Source organism: Pleurodeles waltl, chromosome 10, assembly GCF_031143425.1.
Source record: "Pleurodeles waltl isolate 20211129_DDA chromosome 10, aPleWal1.hap1.20221129, whole genome shotgun sequence".
Taxonomy (NCBI): Eukaryota; Metazoa; Chordata; class Amphibia; order Caudata; family Salamandridae; genus Pleurodeles; species Pleurodeles waltl.
Window position 1 is genome coordinate 341,388,335 of NC_090449.1, and position 19,413 is coordinate 341,407,747.

The following is a 19,413-nucleotide window of genomic DNA, read 5'->3' on the forward strand; positions in this document are numbered from 1 at the left end:
GGGCAGATTGGTCCATACTGACTTCCCAGCATGCTCTGATATATCAATAGGATTCCAAAAGAGTCGGTCATGGGTTAGGCTGTGGCATGTGACTAGCTCTTCACCACTCTTAGCACACTTTCAAAAGTAGATGTCTACCAGGAAAAACATCCATTATTCTATACGTCACTCCACCACAGGCTGCTACCCATCCTCACCAATATCACATTCTCCAGCCACAAGCAAGATCAAATAAATCCTGACATGTTTACTTTCTATCTCACTTGTAAGAACACATAAAATAGGTAACATTGTCTAAAGTATAATGGTGGAAAGCCCCTCTAATAATAAAATGAGCCCCATGTGTGGAGAGGTCGAGTGTATTTTTGGGCTTTTTATTAGGGTCCTCAATGCATGCAATGACTAGAATAATAGCATGACCACTCATGCATTTCTATCTACTCATTCCCAGGGCACAAATAAGACTCACCATTTTTGTGTTGTTACTTAGATCTTATAGGGGCAGGGGGGCAAGATCGGCATCACTGGAAGAAACTAAGACAATTAAGGTATTATGACTTCTGAAGGGTTGAAGTACCTCATAAAGGGCATCTCCTCCAATCAGATCTATTATTCAGGCCTAGTCTTAATGAAGTTCAGGCGCATCCACGACTAATGCTCACTTAAAAGACTAGGAGCTAGTCACTAGATTATACATTCCTTCTATTGGCCTTCTTCAAATCTGAGATCTGCAGTTCCTGACTTTTACACAATGCTATGTTAGTCTGACTAGATGTCTGTAGCAAAAGGTCTCCAACCCAAGAAAGCACAGGTTTTCCCACTGGTAATATTGTAGAGACATTACCCATCTTGGCCACAGTGAGTGAGGGATCTGGTCAGCGCAACAGTGAATCAGTGAAATCTCCTTGTGATAAACTACATCCTTCCTGCACAGTGGCTTCCCGAAGGGACCAGTAGGTTTAGGAGTATTGGCTGTGAACCAAACCCTTGTGTGGTCCCCCAAACACTTACTTTTTCACACAAGGCTTCCGATTGTTAGCTGTTTTTGTTTACTAAATAACAAAGTGAAATTTGTGTTATTTGCCACATGATGTTAGAAATATCTACTGTGCGGACTAGATGAACGTCAGCTATACATTACTATGTAAAACAATAGAATGATGAGATAGTTGTTTTCTAGTTGTATGCTTTTCCATATCACTGTAGACTTTTGAGACTAGTCTTATGGGGCTCCAAACATGTAGTCAATAGTGTATGCTTTAGTGAGGACACAGCCTCGCAAGGGAACACTGTGTATGCAAATTGGAGAGGAAGTGGCATACGGGCAGCGCTGCTGACTTTAGAACTGTGGAACCGGGCTCAAGTCTTGACATCAGCTCTTTTGATTCTGGGCAAATCGCTTAACTTCCCCATGCCTACAAAACATGAAAGTGACCTTGCATAATGGACTGGTGCTTATATAAAATGCTCCATTACCTTCGGGTCGGGTTTGCGCTAAATAAAACTGCAAAATAACAAATAAAGCTTGCCTTTTGCCTTACCTGGAAGGTGTTGAAGAATGAAGCACCTTGGAGGCTCAGGTGGGTCTCCCTACTCCTAGATCTACTGACATTTCCTGCACTGTTTCTCTTTTTGACTAAGTTACATGTAAAGGTTTTATTTTTGAATGGTACACAAATAAATCTTTGGTTTGGGGTAGTTTTAAAAGAATGAACATGAAGAAGGGAAGAGTGGTGATGTAACTATTAAGGGCCTGATTTATATCTTGGCAGTAACAGGTCTGCCACCACTTTTTTGACAGAAAATCTATACACTGGCTTGGCTATCCGCCAGTCCGATTTAGATGTTGGCGGTCCCATTGACGAAAGACAGCCTGAGTCCCGCTGACTTCGCCAAGAATTCCCATTTGCATTGATGCCACCATTTGAAATGGTGGCTGGTGGCGGGACTCAAGCATCCCTTACCACTGTGCAGATTTGGATGTGCCTTACCGCCAGGCAAACTATGGTGGTCCAACCTCCTCATCTGAGTTGGCGGATTGGGGGTGAAATTAGGGTAAAACGTACCTTTTTTCCAGATTCCACTTCTGTTTTTGACTGGACATAATACAAGTGGACAACACCTTCCGTTGCCTGTGTTACTGTACCATGGAGAGAACACAACCCCACCGTTGCTGGACTCTAAGGTAGGGAACCTGCATTGCCGGTGTCCGTTGAGTGCCAATGCACATCAGCTCGGGACCACTGCAGTCATGGACATGTTACAGTATTTTTTTTAAATTACTACGACATGCATATGTCGAGGAAACCATTGTGTCTGACATGGATGGGGACACACTGATAAAAGACACATATCTTACACATACCCAACTGTCATTATGGTGTCAGTTTTCATTGCCAAATGAATGCTGGCACCACAGTGACTTTACAGTAGCACTTGTCAACTATGTCCATGTGTGCACATTGCAAGGGGACCTGTACCTGTAATGTTGTGCTCCCAGTTGTGTATGTGAGTCAGTACGGGTATGTGTGTGTGCGATTACATTGGCTGGCTGAGGTGGATGGAGCTGGAGTGGATGGTGTGGTTGTGTTCCTATGTGTGCCACTTCCATATGGGTCTGATATTGTTGTGTATGTTGTGTTGCTGTGTGCAACATTCAAGTGAGTGTTGTTCTGGGGGTCATTGTCGAGATTTGTGTAGCTGTGCCTTTGTGTAAGTGTGCTTGTGTAGGTAAGTGTGTAGTTGTATTGATTGTTGTGGTTGAGTCTTGTGTGGGTGTTGTATCAATGTTGTGTGTATGTTGTATCATGGATGTATGGCAATGTGTGTTTTCAGCATGTGCGTGTTGCAGTTGAATACAAATTGATGACAGTGTATATGTGATGTGTTGTGTCGTGTGCTGTACAGGTGGACACATTTGGTCAAGGTACAGTGTGTGTGTGTGTGTGTGAAACTTACCTCTATTTCATAGCCACTGCCATTGCATGATATCCATTGGGTCCAGAAATGGCCTCCCTCAGTCAGCAATCAGCCGGCAGTACAACGCCTCCAGGACTGTAACTTCTAAATATGATCAGCGGGAACCCAGCAGTTTTATGGACAGAAAGGGCACTCTATTGTGGCAGCCGGAGGCTCAGCTGCAATACATTTAAATACAGTGGGCGAATCACTGTTGACATGATGGTATTCTTGGTCCGCTGCTATAAAAGACTGGCCGTAATACTGCCAAGATCTAAATCAGACCCTAAAAACTGTTCCACCATTGACCTCTTCTCTACCCCCCCCCCCATCCTGCATGTATGGCCGGGGTAGGAAGAACCCAGCCAAGCACCCCAGCCACACAATCCACTGGCCCAGTTGTCACCGCACCCACTCGTGGTGGTAAGGGATCCAGGCCATATGTCCTGAAGGGGAAGAAGCCTGCACCAGACAGCCTAAAGGGGAAAGAGACTGCCCCAGCAGGCAAGAAGGGAAAGGAGCCTGCACCTGCACCGGCCACCCTAAAGGCCAAGGAGCCTGCACCTGCCACCATAAAGGCCAATGTGTCTGTCCCAGCAGGCAAGAAGACCAAGGGGCCTGGCCCAGCAGGCAGGAAGACCAAGGAGCCTGGACCAGGAACTGTGATGGAGCCCCCAACACCAACCATGATTGTGCAACCATTTGAGGTTGCAGGGGAAGGGCAGGACCTTCCACGCACCAGCAGCACCACCACCATTGTGCAGCCGTCCGAAGGTGCAGGGGACGGACAGGAGCCTCCCCCCACCAGCAGCACCACCACTGGGCAGCTGTCCAAAGTTGCAGGGGATAGGCAGGAGCCTCCCCCCACCAGCAGCACCACCACTGTGCAGTAGTCACCGCCGGCGGACGGTATGTAATCCTGCCTCCATGGGCTGCTCTGCGGCCTGCCCCCAGAGAGGCTGTGGCCCATCACTCCCCAGGATCAAGCACATGGCAGGTTGCCCCCTCCAGAACCAGTGGGTATGACACCCACCTAAGAGACTGTGGCCCATCACTCCACAGGATCAAGCACAGGGCATGTTGTCCCCTCCAGAACCAGTGGGTATGACACCCAGCTGAGAGACTGTGGCCCATCACTCCCCAGGATCAAGCACAGGGCATGTTGCCCCCTCCAGAAACAGTTGTCTTGTTACATTTCCCAGCTGGGGTGCCCCCCCCTGTTCCCCATCCCCCTGAGGTGCATGCCTATTTACCAGCTGATGCCCCTGCAGTGTTCTCTCCGTGTTGAAGCAGGTGACATGTGTGGCCTACGCAAATAGTGGACTGGGCTGTGTCTCTTTTTCTGTACATACGTATATATCTATTATCTTGTCTAACTTATTTATCATACTGTATTAATCTCATTACATTCACTTTTGCTAAATCGTTTTGTCCTTGCATTATTTAGCAGAGTTACGGGGTAAAATTGTTTTTGTAATGCATCTGGCTGTCTGTATGGTGTGTGTATGGGGTGTGTGTTGTGCGTGTCTGTGTCACTCTCGTTTTCCTCCCCCCCTCCCTTGTGTGCTAGGCATCTGTACTCGCCGTCATCGTCTTCTCCGGCATTGGTGTTTGTGGTGGAGCAGAACGCAGAATATCATCGGGAAGACATGCAGTTCAGGTTCCATGGCGGCGTGGTTGTTACCTGTGTCTCCATTGGTGAGTCCTTTCCCTTCTGAGCTCAGATTCCGCCAGGCTTTTGATGTCGTTGGTACCGTCCTGGAAAAGGTGGTGGTTTGCAGTGTCTTAATATGGTGGGCGGAACATTGACTTCCGACTGGCTGTAGGTGGCTACTGCTGTGGTGGCTGTTGTTTCCGCCCTGGCGGTCGGTGTGGTACATTGGCTGTCGAGCGGAAATCTTTCCACCACGGTCATAATTAGGCAGTAGTTACAGCCGGCCTGTTGGTGGTATTTCCTCCACTTTATCACCGACTGCCAGGGTCGTAATGAGGGCCTTAGTCCTTAAACCTTTGTCTCAAAAGTGAGGCAGGAGAACTTATGCAACTCACCAGTTATTTACAAAAAGTTGATAATAGGGAATGTATGGACTTTGACTTTGTCACTACCCTTTCCTACAGGGATTCAGAAAATGTGTATTAACGGCTTGCAATTTGCTAGCTAGCTTGAGATTGAAATTAGTCTATATATATATGTATATATATATATATATATATATATATATATATATATATATATATATATATATATATATATATATAGGTATATAGATATATATACACACACATACATTATACATAGGCCTCAGCAGTGCTTGTGTACTTATGGTTAGGTCTGAGTTTCCCTTGAAAAGTGTCTTTTTGTTTTGCTACTAACTGTGGTGCAGTGAAACGAATCCCTATGAAAATTCTGAATAATAAATTTCACCTACTCTAGGTTCCCCTTAGAAAGTTTCATGGAGATCCGTCAAGCGGTACTAACAAATAGCGATCGCAAATCTGACATTTCGCATTTTAACTCCTATAAGATTCTTTGCTTCACAATAAAGAAAAAGCAGCTGAATATATTTACCCTTAACTTTTCACGAAAGAAGCACTTTACTCACAGCAGTGCCCTTTCACTGGTTTGGTGTAAATCCATTCTGTAGTTTTCAATGAATTTAAATTCAAAAGTGTACCATGGACATGAAGAAATTAAATGTAAGCGATAACTATGCCGTTCATTTGTGGATCCTCTGCAGATTCACAAATCCACTGAAGAGTAGCAAATGCAGTTAAAAAAAATAAAGAGCATTTTCTCCTCTCATCTATGGCGGATTCGCAAATCTGGATGCACTCTGATCGGCTCGCTGTCACACAAAAATAACCTGTGCAGCTGGCATTATCAAATAAAGGTCACAAAGCACCATTTTGAGATAAAGAAAAAAGACATAAAGGGACATGGTGAGCCTACTCTGACCCCAGGCCCTTGTGGAGCACCTCAAGGGGACCACGACAATAAAATAATTATCAAAACATTATGTAAAATGCAGGGTGCATGAATCTTGGCCTTCCATGAGTCTCGTGGACAAACGTGGACCTCAGGATTAACAAATTCAGTATAATATTTATGAATACTGTAAAAAAGTGAGAAAAGTCTATTTAGCACACTCCTGCTGCCCTTGCAAGTTGTCAAAAATAGAGGTTTGCCGCACGTGGTGGGGGGAAGATCGGGCTAAACGAATTCATGCAAACCATAACTTGGACTCCAATTACAATGCTCTTAACCGCACCCTTAATAAAACAGATGCAAATGTAAGTGTTGTAAATCATCTTAAAGATGAGGTTATGTATCATAATACCATTTCGACTTTGACAGCGACAATTGTGAAAGTAGTACCATTAACTGGTAGTTTTATGTGATGTTGTTTCATTACATTTTGTTTTACTGTGGGTGTTGCTATTTATGTGTATACATATTGTGAGGTTGTAAGAATTGCATTTGCTGTACAAGTTATGGTTTTTATTGCTATAGTGTGTCTTTGGGATTGTGCTACTAACCACAACTTGCAAACTTTAAATTAGGTTTTCGGGGAATGTCTTAACTACATTAAGGTGTTATAAGCAAACCTAAGCATAACTTTGCTTTAAACTTATCTTTTTCAGGGAATATATATGTATGTGTGTGTGTGTGTGTGTATGTGTGTGTGTATGTGGAAATATATATATATAATTTGCCTATCACTATTACTTACTCAATCAGCTAAGTTTTGGCATGCCACTTTTTTCAACATTCGATCTTTGGGATTCACACATAATTTGTGCATCCAGCAATTTTTTTTTAAAAAAGGGAAGATCTGAGTACACAAAGGAGCCTTTTGCTCCTGTTGTCCGTTTTGTTTATGTGGATCCAGAGCTGACGCTTCAGATCCGAGTGAGTTACTTTGCTGCAGTAAGTGAAAGTGTATTTGGTTTTGTAGGACACCTAAAATGGCAGGCGGCAGCCAAGGTACTGGTCTTGGTACCAATGCTCCCAGCCCCCATTTTAGGTATCTGTGTCTCGTGAGTCACTAGTGATTAGTGCTTTGGAATCAAGCTTCAGTGGTAAAAATGTTAACAAAAAAGAAATAAAGGCCAAGCACTACAGGTCAACCCATAGTCACTTACGCCTCAGCCACCAACTGGCTGTGCTAGGCTAAAGTCTGTGCGCGGCTGGTGCTGGTCATAAGAGTAATATTTTTGTGTCAGAACTGTTTGTGTAAGCCTGTCTCATTCTGCGTTCCAAGTATAATCTTGAACAGAAGGTCTATATGGGCAGTTGCAGAGGCACTTAAGTACTATAATGTGTTGTTTACTCTGATTCCTCCATGTACATACACAATGGGGTGCTGGGTGTGTGTGTGTGTAAGAACATTGTTTGTTTGAAATTGCTGGATAGTTGTAAAAAGGACTGTGACTTCAGTTATAGAAAAGACCAGACCTATTGGCTTTGCAAGTGGTTGTTTGCCCTGTATTATAAGAGACATTTTGCCTCTGTAAGGTGTTGAAAGTATGCTTAAACATTTATCCTTTATCTGTTTTCTTTTTTTAAATAAAGCAGCAATAGAGTTGCTACATTCTTGTTTAGTAAAATCCTTTTGAAGCGGAAAAGAACACTTCCAAACAGCTACCTGTGGTGCAACCACTATACTAAACTGGTTTATGAAGAACAGATATGACTAGGGCGGGAAAATGAGGAAGCAGATGTTGACTAGATGGTGAAGTGCTGTTTGTCACATGGAAGGATTTCCTGGCCCAGACCAGCACATTCATGCATATCTCAGACTTTGCTCGCAATATGCATACGCCATGCCATTCATTATACTTGGTTCAACACTGGTTGCTACAGAGCTAGTGATCCCCAAACTGATACTCTCAATCGCTTCCACAGATGTCCCATATCCTGCCTCTATTTCCCACATGGACATTAAATACTGTTCCGTTTAACATGAGGTAATGCGTTACCTGAAGGATAGACCCTCTCCACCAGGTGCTGTGGAAATTGTCCGTCTCGAGCCAGAGTAATGCAGACTTGGCTCCTTCTCCCCTTGCAGGCTTGGCCAAACACGCCCAACAATGTCGACATTCATCCCAGCAATCCTAAGACCAAAAAACACAAATCCAGAAAATGGACTTCCAGCTGCAGATAGAGTCAACAGACTAGATGGACAGCAGGCACAGTATTTCTGAAGACTTGACCCAAAACATTTTTAAAAAAGCATGCAGAGTTAGTGGTCAGAAAGGCATGAAGACCAAAATGTGAAATGTGTAATGCTTGAGAGAAAAAAAGACTGAGGCAAAAGAAAGCAGTAGTGAGATTGCGAGAAAGTTATCACTAACAGGGAAACAAAGCCTGAGAATAGCAGGAAAATATTGTTTACTGGGTAACAAATATTTGCAGACATACTCAATTGCTTGCCCGCTTTAAACATTTGTCTCCACATAACCTAAAGACAAAAACTACCTCCAAATACCAACCTTTACTTTCTGTGGTGCAGGAAAAGAGCAGCCCAACCTCAAATTCATAAACCTTTCACTGTGCCTAATTGTGTCTTATGCATCACTTAGATGTGGCTTACTAATTTTCAGTAGTAATACACACTTAGAGGGTCATTATGACTTCGGCGGACCGAAAAGCCCATCCGTCAAAGTCCTGACAGGTAGGTTGCCGACAGTGCTGCCGCTTCCCTGTCGGCCCCATTACAAGTTTCCCACTGGGTCTGCTGGACCAGTGGGAAACAGCCTACAGCATTGTCGCCGGCTCGTAATAAAGCTGGTGGCAATGCTGTAGTGCGTAGGGTGCCCCAGAACCCATCGCAAAGTTCACTGTCTGCAAAGTGAACTTTGCAACGCGGCTGGCCATGGGAGTCCCTGCACTGCCCATGCCAAGTGCATGGGCCCCCCTCCGGAACCCTGCACCCTGTCTCTGGCAGCCTTTACATCGTAGGATCACTACTATGTAACCGCTGGCGGAGAGGGGGTCGTAATCCCCAGGGTGGAGCTGCTTGCAGTACTGCCCTGGCGGATTAGGACTGCCAGCACCGTCAGACCCTCCTGTGGAAGAAAACTGGCGGTGCTTGCGGCCCTGAATTATAATTTTCCCAAAAATAGTGAGGATACAGAAGAACCCATCCACCTTTAAGGGTCTGATTTAGAAATGTGTCTCAATGAAACTTCTAATTTTTCGAGAAGAAGTGCTGAATTCAGAAGACAATCCACTCACAGAATATTTTGAACCTCTGGCAGATTCTTCAGTGAACTTACCACTTCTTCCAGGAATTGGAAGATTTTCTATAGCTTTCCAGTTCTGAATATGGTCTGACATCAGATGCTTACCTAAGGAAAAATGCTTTGTGAATCTGGCCCAATGGATCTAGCACAGGCAGCTGAAGCTGGTCGGAAGAGGATGACTACCAGCTCAGAAAAAAAAAACATGAGTGATGACATAAAAGGGATGGCTACCTCTGGCATTGTCAGGCAGCCAAAGACTCTGGAAGACACATACAACCAGTGAAAAGGTAAGCAGGTTTCAAGCCATAACAGTTGAAGATTGATGGAGTGATGAAAGAGGAGGGCTCTGAGAATTTTTCAGATGTCTTCCCACTGCAAATACAGGAAGCTTTAAAATGTTTACAGCACTAGGCTACATATACACAAAGACAAATGTACTACGAACACAAATGTGCACAAAAATTCAAAAAGCAAATAAAACTATGCAATAACACAAAATTAAGATATTATGAATGAGAAAGAGTGAAGATGAGACAATAAATTAAAGAGGCAAGGACAGATGAAAAGAGAGGGCGTTGGAGAGGATGATGGAGAAAGAGAAGTGCCAAAGTAGGAGCTCAATGAACAATGGCCATTGGGATTGTTGTTCCTAGTTGTGAAGCTGGAATTAGAACTCAAGTTAAGAATAATTTATTTGCTCTTTGATCTTTTTAAGCGAGTCAATCTAAAGATCAGTATCCCTTTTCAACACATATAGGAACATTGTTGCACAAAAGTAGGCAAAACCACACAAGATGTATTTTATAGTTTTATGAAAATGGGTTGAAGCAAGCTAGGCTGAGAGGAAGTTTGTAGTCTCTTAGCTCCTCCACAAGCTCCCTCTTCATGGGCCATTGTTGTGGTCAGGAGGTAAGCATAGGGTCCATGAGCAACTCTGGAGTGTAGGAAGCAATGGCGCCCAAAGAGGACATGTTCTGGCCTCAGACAGTAGACATCTTATTCTAATCTTGTTCGGAACCTGGTGGTGTCACTGAAATATCAGTGCTACTCCAACCTACAAAATTTGGGTGGAGCGCTGGAAAGGAGGAATACCTGTACTGGTGAACCAGCTGAGCTCTACTTGCCCTGAAGATGGCTGCGGTCCAGGAAACATTTGAAGAGAAACACCCTGCAACAGTGGCTGCCTTAAAAAGGGGGTTGACTGGTGCTCTCATTGTGACAGGTGTGGTTGACCTTACCGCTAAGGATTCTTGTGGGGGTTGGCCCTGTGAGGCTGCTGACTGAGGCCGAGTTCCTGAGTTATTTAAATAGAAGCCAAGATGTCTGCTGCCATGTCTCCTAAGGCGAACATGGTCAGGGTGAGAAAGGAGGACATTTTTGAACCAGGACAAAGATATCCGTGGCAGAGAGGATAATAAATACCAACAAGAGGAAACAATTCTAAGGGTGAACTCTTCCTGATGGCACACCTTGAGGAGCTGAGGGCTCCCAAAATACTGAGGTCAGGGTGGTGACAATTAAGGTATTTTACAGTAGCTTGCACTATTAAAACACTGCTGAAAACATTCACAGATGCTAATTAAAATCTCTGTGGGGGTAGTTATGTCGAAAAATGATAGCGGACCTGTGATCTTCAAGACTGTGCAGTAATGTTCATAATCAGCTGAAAATCAAATTGGAGACACCGCAGAATAATGCAAGAGACTATAATTTGCTAATATTGTTTTCTCTTCCGATTCAAGTGGATGACACCCTGTCTGTTAAAGTACTGGAATTCTGGAAAATGAGGTTTTAACATTTTAGATGAGGCAGAGGAAATTGTTGTAAAATGAGCTATCAGCTTTTTACTCAGAATCCTTAGGGTTTAGCCTTTACTTTGACTGCTGAGCAGGCTTCTGGGAAGAAAACAGACATTGCCATTCAGGAAGTGATTTCGAGAAAGCCCATCTACCATGCTTGAGCCAGGATCTTTATTTTCCAGGACCCGATCATGTAAACTCAGGCACAACATGAGGTGTTCCAAGAATTAAAGAATAATTTGGCACATCTAAGACTGAAAGCTGTGGACTGGTACCCCACAAGGCTTACATTAGTTTAGGATCGGAGGGCCTGGATCTTAGGCTAGATCTGCACTGACAGGGTTTTTGTGGGTAAGAAGAGCTGAGGTTCAAAGGAAAACACAATTTCAAAGGAGCACCACATACCTTGGGATTTTTCTTTTGGACCATCCTCAAGGCTTACCAGGACATCACAAGGACATTGATACACCTGACTAGTGTGTATCTTTATTGAGGTCTTGAAAAGAGCACAGAGTTAAGGTTACATTTTGGTGTGTTAATGTTTGATTCCCCTTTTTCTCTTCACCACCTTCTCCAGAGTTCTTAGCCTAGTGCTGCATGTCCCATTGAGTACTACATATACTGACTCACGTCACGGGCAGCCAACCTTCACTGTGCATGAGGGTTCACTTCAGGGAACTTGGCCTTTGGCAAGGCTCTGTTTTTGCTTTTTTAAATGTTGTTTTCGATTTGCAGGCCATAGTTTGGTACCAGGAACCTAGGGCAATAGCATGCTAGGGTACTGTAAACGTGGTCCTAATTCCTGACCACGAACCCCTGAATGGTGACTAATGGGTCCACAAAGTTTGCCCTGGGTTAGTGTTACTTGGGCATCAATCTTGTTCTGTGCTCGGTTCAGGATTCATGGTACCCCAACAAGTACAATGGCACCCAGGGTTTGAAGTGTCTGTTTAGTTACACAAACCCTCGCTGCCATTTTAGGTGTCTGGGTACCGTGAATATTGAAAAGTATCTGTGAGCCCAGTGACTGTTTTTTTAAACCATGAAGGACCTATCTAGGAGTTCCTATACTATGGGCCAGGTGTCAGTTTGTTCTCACGCCACCCTTTTATATGACCTTTATAAAAAAAGTTCAGAATGCAAGAACTGTGCCCCATGTCCAGCAATGATGGCTGTGAGAGACATTTTTCTGTTATGGCTAGTAAATTAGAGCACTCCGCTCTCTAGTTCCAACTTTCGACCTGCAGATTTAAAAGGTAGGATAGAAAAAAAGGCTACCTCGTTAACTCGGATTACTGCATTTTTTTAAACTATAGATTTTCAGATATCCAGAGGCAGGACTTGCGAATTCTCCTCAGTTAAGTGAGTAAGATCCATAAAAGTGTTAACCCCTTAAAGCCTACTCTGCAACGTTTAAATGCTTCTTTAAAAAAAAAATACTGTATGGATTTACACCAAACAAACAAAAGCATGGTTTCTGAGTACAGTTCGACTTCACGCAAAAGTTGGTGTAAATTTTTTCAGTGGTTTAGGCTGTAGGCAGGAGCAAAATCTTCGATGGATTTAAAATAGTGAAACATCTTTTTTCAGCTGCCCTCGGCTCCCCCGTTAACTTTTTTCCCTCGGACAGATCACTAAAAAAATAGCATGCCAGTCTTCAATTGACAACGCCAAATGATTGTCAAATTTGGAGCAGATTAGTCCACAGGGTCAATGGTTATAGGCAAATTAATAAACGCATTTTTAATGGAAATTGCAGCTGAACTATACCTACACAGTGGCAATTGTCACTGTGATATATATACATTAGAATTTAGGGAATGCTTTGGAGAAGGAAGCAAATGGAAAATCTGCCAGTAAAGAGGTATTCTTCTGTCATAGCCTGTTTATGGGGTAGCTGTTGATTTTGTACCTGCCATTGACAGACATTATCTGGCTCCACCATCTGCTCTATCACAATGTGGAATTAATTTGGCCTGAAATTATGGCACATGAAACGCCCAGTTTAGAGTAGCTGATCCACCATTATGTCTGGCAGTACCCCCTATAAAGGACTGCCACGGAAAGAGTGGAACACTTTCATTGTAACGTAAGTAGAGTGTCCTGCACAATAGATGTGTTGCCTCTGACGCAGGGGCGGCTCCTCCGCTATGGCAGAGGAGCATCGGCCCCCAGCCTGCAGCAGCTACAAACCTTTAAACAATGTTTATTTTTGTTTTATTTTTAAAGGAGTGGGGCCATGGCGGTGACGAGCACTGAGGAGAGTGCACAGAACGCTTTCCACAGTGCGCATGTATGAGGGCCGCAGGGCAGACTGAGAGTCTGTGTCTGTGGTGCGGCAGAGAGCAGCAGCACGCTTAAGGTAAGTTTTTGCCAGCCGTGACTGCTCTGACGATACACCACCCAGTGCGAGGTACTCCTAATTTTAAAGTTCCATCAGCAGAGATGGGCTTTCCCGGATTTTCAGGTGGATTTTTCCAGTCTAGCTGGCTTATCAGATGACATATTCAGGCACTGAGAAATCTGTGTTGCCCTGTGAGGAACTTTAAATATGACATATTTATCCTCACTGCTGTAGCGAGGAGGAAAATCCCCAATTGTTTTTTATTTATGTTGTCTGAACAAGTTCACCCTCATACCCCTGGAAATTAAACTCCTCAGAGTTATAAACACTGGGGGCATTGGTAACTCCGGAGTGGATGAGTTATGATTTACAAGTGGGACCGTAAGAGTCCCTTTAGAAATCAGGAATTACTGGGTGATAAGGTACTACAGGTCCGGCTTCTCCTGGTTATTCCTTGTTTTTCCCTAGCATCTGCCCGAGAGGGTTCGCCTGCTTTCAGTAGATGTCTCTTAGTGAAATACTCTCAATCCACATAGTTTCCACAGATCTTGTAATACCAATACAGCCAGCCGCTCCTGTTAGCGGCCTAACTGAGATTACTAGAGACCTTGTAATGAGGCCCTTATTGTTTTTATAAAGATATTCTAACTAGAAAGATGCTCCAAATCGCTCAAGGAAGAGGGTGCGGAGTTGGAGAATGGGAAAAGGCACTGACAACAGAATTTCCATCTACCAAGCACTGAGATCAGTGTTGTTACACTCATAAAATATATTCAAATTCTCTTCTTCTATTTACATTTCAGGGAGAAATATTCTCATGTTACTTCATTCATTTAACATAGTGGAGGCCCTACATCCTTTAGCCTCACTGTCACATATGACATAGATCCAGTTGGCAACTGAGAAGTATATAGCATACTAACCAAAGTTGCATATTTGGTGTCAAAGAGGATCCCTATTGTATCTGTTAGGTGTCTGGGTGCCTTTTCTGGGTGATGGATGTCAGCTTTTCCCCGCTGTCTTCGATACCTGCAATAGGTTCTTTGTTGTCTGAATAGATTACCATGTTGGTCCTCTGCTTATCAGAATAAGTGCTTCTATTTCTAAACCTAGCCTGTTTTCCTGCTGTAAATAAGCAATTCTCCTGCTAGCGGGGAACTGTGAAGTGTGGTTTTGCAGTAACCTATGGGTGAGGTGAGAATGGGGTCTTGCCTCCATAAGGACACAGCCTAAAGCCACCAACTCTTCAACATAGGTAGGAGCATAAGTAATATGTTGTCCTCCAGTAAGAGGCTAGTGCTTGTGCCTAAAACAGTGGTCAAGGGCATTTAGTACTCTCGCTCTCCACTGGGCATGCTGTAAGATTTCCAAGATGATCACGTTGGAAACGGAAAGTAGGATTGTGACATTGTATTAGAACCTCTGACGCATTGTAGCCATATTAAAATTTATTCAAGACTTGTTTAAGACGTTAACGTCTAAAACTGATATCAGTGCATGGACAGAACATTCTAGTCACAACAAAGTGTCACTCAAATATCACATAATACTGGCCCAGCAAACCTCAACAATTGCATATGCTTTCACAAAACTTCCAGATACCTCCACTCGTCCGGACTCCTACTTTCATAAATCCCATGCATATGAAAAACCAAAAATGGCGGTCGAGACATCTCCTACATCGCTACTAAAGCATGGAACGACCTGTTGCTACATACGAGCCTCCTGTTCACTTCTTGAATTCTGCAAGAAACTGAAGACCTCTCCCTTTTCGAGTAGGCCCGTTGGGCCCTAAAAGTGGCAAGACTCGACACCTGCTAAGCACCGCAATACCATGCCAGGTGACAATGTGCGCTACAAATCTGCATAACATAGTCACACATAAGGCACTGAAATGTCACACAACGCATGGAAGCAAGCATAAAACTGGCATCTGTAGAACGGGGAGGTGAGATGGGTCATACTTGGCCAATTTTTACTTAGAGCACTTCAAGCTCTATACCCGGAACATTCAATAGCGCCTACATTAAAGTTAAAAAAAAGCATGCCTTCCATGCATCCAGTTCTGTGGTTTGTTCGTCATTTGCAAACCACTATGGACTACGATGGGAAAACAGACATGCTGCTTCCAATAAATGCCCCCATATGGCGAAATTGCAGCATATTTTTTTCGTTCTATTCGCATTTCCAAATAATTAAGTAAAAGGAAAAAAGCACAATTTCAGTTTTTCATCCAAGGAAATGGTTGTAGATTTTAAACTTCAATTGAACGGTGAAGGGACTGCTAGCACAAACGGGGATTCGAACTTGAACTCAACACCCTGCATCACTGAAAACATGTAAAACATAAGACTGAGTGAGAAATATATCGGGATGTTTCTCGCACTTTCTTCTTTTAAGTTCAGAATATTTTTAGGGAGGAGAAAGAAGAAAAGCAGCCAAACGTCTGTAAGCCAAAAACGTGGGTACTTTGCTGATTCAAGACAATAGTAAAAAGGCTCCCTCGGAATTAGCGAGAGTTCCCAGATATTTGTATATATCTATATTTTTATAAAAAGAAGGAGTGGCCTGGATTCATATCCTCGTTTATTTCCAAGCACACGCTTGCCCAGCCCACTGATTTAAAATAGCATTAACTAAAAGAAAATGAGTTGTGTACTCACACGATCGTATTTGCGCCTTAGCGGCAAACATCGACAGCACAGGCTTTTGATAGTTATGATGCTGAATAAAACCAGGGGAAAGCACCAACGAGGCAGATGGGACCACGAGAATGAAGGTCTTCAGAGTCAGACTCTAGGCGAAGAACGGGGTGGGCGTCGTCCAGTGTGTCCTGTAACCTAGCAGTCAGCGAGCACACCGGGTGTTCAAGGACCCGTCTGTGCTGTTTATTTGCTGTACCTGTTGCATATGCGGCCTTCTCTCCCTTGATGGTTTTCCCAAGTCTTCTGAGACTTCCGGCAACTGCCAGCTGCTAACAGCTACACGCTTGTGCGAGACGGAAGCAGCATGCATTATTTATCTCACTGCTATCCAGGTTGAGTTAGGGGACAGATATTTCTCTTGGTTTACGGCACAGTCATCGGCCCATGCTCTGTCGTTTATTTGGAAGGAGGGGGCTATCTGCCGTTTGAAAGTAAAAAATTGTGCAGCCACCAATAGCTTTGCAACAACGTAAGAAACACCGACGCCTGCGAGTAACACCAGGGGAAAAAGAAAGCCGGGAAGTTATGGTGTAAAGTAAACTCTAATTCGCAGATGAAGTAAGAACACCTTTGTACAGCCCTTGTGAACCGTCAGTACAACGACATCCTGGCACCTCGCTGCCAGCTCTCCAACTGTCACCCGAACCCCCTTTAAGCCTAAACATTCCATCTCACATTCCATCCTCACCCTAGGAGTCCAATAATAATAAGGCATGTGGAGTATCAGCTTTATGCACTGAGCTATTGGGGTCATAACATTATTGCAATTGCATTTACTTTCAGCAGCGCCGGCTCTAAGGCGAGGCGACCGGTGCCACCGCACTGGATGTTGCCTTCGGATGGGGGCGCCCTGTTTGCAAGTATATTATGATTTTAAAATCACCTGCTGCCAGCGTCCCTTGCCTCCAGATATTTTCAGGCAACAATAAAAATGTCTAGATAAACCGTGATTGTCGTGAAAGAGCTGAGTGCAAACTGCAAGACATATATTAGAGCGTTATGATTTTTTTTTACCAGTCTTTCATTATCACAATGCTGCAAAAAGGGCTCATTTGAGTAGAAATAAATTATTATTTAAGAGAACCCCCAACCATGGTGTTACATTTTAAATTCTGTGCTTCCCCTGAACAAGTACTCTAAAACTAAACTGCCCACCAGTACAGACGACTTGTGACAACTAAACCTTGTAAGTCCTCTGTCTTAATTAACATTTCCAATACACTGATTTACACATGTAGGATTAATTGTCTGTGTGCTCTGACACCCTACCCTACAATGGAATGATTAAATGCATCGGAGGGAGTGGTTATGGAGACTTGAGTGGCTCTTTGAAAGGGTGGTAGTGAGGGAATCCATGACAGAGGTGGTCATTTGAGGGTCGCCAAAAGTCATTGTCACAATGGGCACCACTAGCACTAAAGATGTCCCTGCTTTTGAGTGTATGGACTGATACAGATCACTGTCTTGTGAAAAAAACACAAATAGCGCTTGAGTTTTGCTTATAAAGAAAACCTCAATTGTGAGCATCTTGAACCTGTCAGATATGATTAGCTGGAGAACTTTGGAGAGACAATTTGTGACCAGAAGAGGCATTTGAGCGGTACCATTCCTCCTTCCTAGGCATAAGCGAAAATACTGCCATCACCTCTACAGAAGTAGGCAGCTGAGTGAGAAGTTTCAGAGATTTTGACTCATCAGGCAACCGGCTTAAGCTTCATTGTAGATCCACAGTCCCTGAATAAACAAAACAAATTAGACCGCTGCAACAGTAGATTTTTAAGTCCACCTTTAAAAAGTGTAGAAACCTTTATCCCACCATTTGATATAAAGTTAGATATCTACAGTAAAGGTATATCAAGCGGTGATCATTTAGGGGTTTCAAAGGACACAATAGTGAAAGTAAGTGTGGCAATCCAAGTACTCAGCCTAATGAACAACACAAAGAAGGCTGTAATATTGCCAATGTCAGGATACTTTATTGCAAAAGAAGGCCCCATTCATCCTCCAGCCAGACCCTGGTTTAACTGTCTTACATCCCTAAAACCATAACACATTCTGTCAGCTGGCTGTGACATCCCAACTGACATCATGATCTTCCATTCTCATGCAGCACACTGTTACCCAGCTATCACATTGCAGACCGGCCAGCTCACACAGTGCCACTGTGTGTGTCACGATATCGGCTCCCTTCACACAGTCACCCAGTGAGGAGCCAATATCACATTGTTTGCAAATAATTATCTGGAAACCTCTGCAGGAAGTGGGTTTCCAGCGAATTGTTTGAGTTCTGTACAGCTCATGTCCACTACGAGATGTGAAACCTCCAAAGACATTCGCTGCAGCCTCAACAGCTGCTTGTTTGCCGGTAGGGCAGAAAATTGAGTGAGGGGCAATGGTATGGGGGTTGTGTGCTTGAAGGCAGTGAATTTAAAAGTGCCTCAGGCTGTGCTCGGCACTTAGCCCCATCTCCTAACCCCTCCTCACACTGTAACATTTTTTCTAAAGTTAGAATATCTGACATTGAGCAAATCAGATGCTCTTGAAATACATAAGAGACGGTGTGAGGGGGAACGAAAGAGAAAGAGAGAGAAATAGAGATCAGTAAGATCAAGATAATGAAATAGAATTTGGTAAGGAATCTAGCTTATAAAATTAATCGGACATATAACCTGGTGGCCCAGATTACCAGTAAACCTTAAGACCTATATAAAGCAAAATTTGTGAAACTACAACTCAAATGAGAAGATAATCGAAGGAGATAGTCTAAGAAAACGAGCATTGGAAAAAGCCAGCAGATTTTGCCTGTGCAAGAGCTGTTGGCTACAGAAATGTGTTTTAGCCATTTTATACACCAGTGTGGCTGCTGTTCAGCATAGCTAAATGTTTGTGGCATAGAGAAGAGTGGCTTGGAGTGGAGTGTTCTTAAGTAGAGTAGCTTAGAGTGGAGTGTTGTGCTTTAGAGTGTAGTGGAGTGAGGCGGAGTAGGATAATGCAAAGTGGCAGGACATAGAATGGAGGGATACAGAGTGTAGTAGGGTGTAGAGTGGATTAGAGGGGCATAGAGTGTTGTGGCATAGAGTGGAGTAGAGTGTTGTAAAGTGGAGTAGAGTGCCATAAGTGGAAGGGCATAGAGTAGTGTTAGAAATTGGGTCTTTGGATGGCAGTCAGGTTACCCCCTGTCCAAGCAAGTCAGGGCAATGGAAGAACACACTTAGATAACCACTGCTTGCCCCTTTGGTAGATTGACACAAGCAGTCAGGCTTATCTCAGAAGCAATGTGTAAAGTATTTGTACCAACACACACAGTAATACAGTGAAAATACTACAAAATAGACACCAAACCAGTTTAGAAAAATAGATA

The 19,413-nt window shown here is 43.6% G+C and overlaps 1 protein-coding gene across 1 annotated transcript in view; it reads right to left on the reverse strand.

The window, feature by feature from the left end:
* The window catches only part of LOC138262417 (uncharacterized), a 32,575-nt gene extending 16,294 nt beyond the window's left edge, over positions 1–16,281 (reverse strand). Inside the window, exons 1-2 of the mRNA XM_069212317.1 lie at positions 16,011–16,281; positions 7,939–8,073 (exon numbers count right to left, since the gene is read on the reverse strand). Coding sequence (XP_069068418.1) covers positions 7,939–8,063 — 125 coding nt within the window. The 5' untranslated portion in view covers positions 8,064–8,073; positions 16,011–16,281. The remainder of the gene's footprint in view (positions 1–7,938; positions 8,074–16,010) is intronic.
* Positions 16,282–19,413: the final 3,132 nt, after the last annotated feature.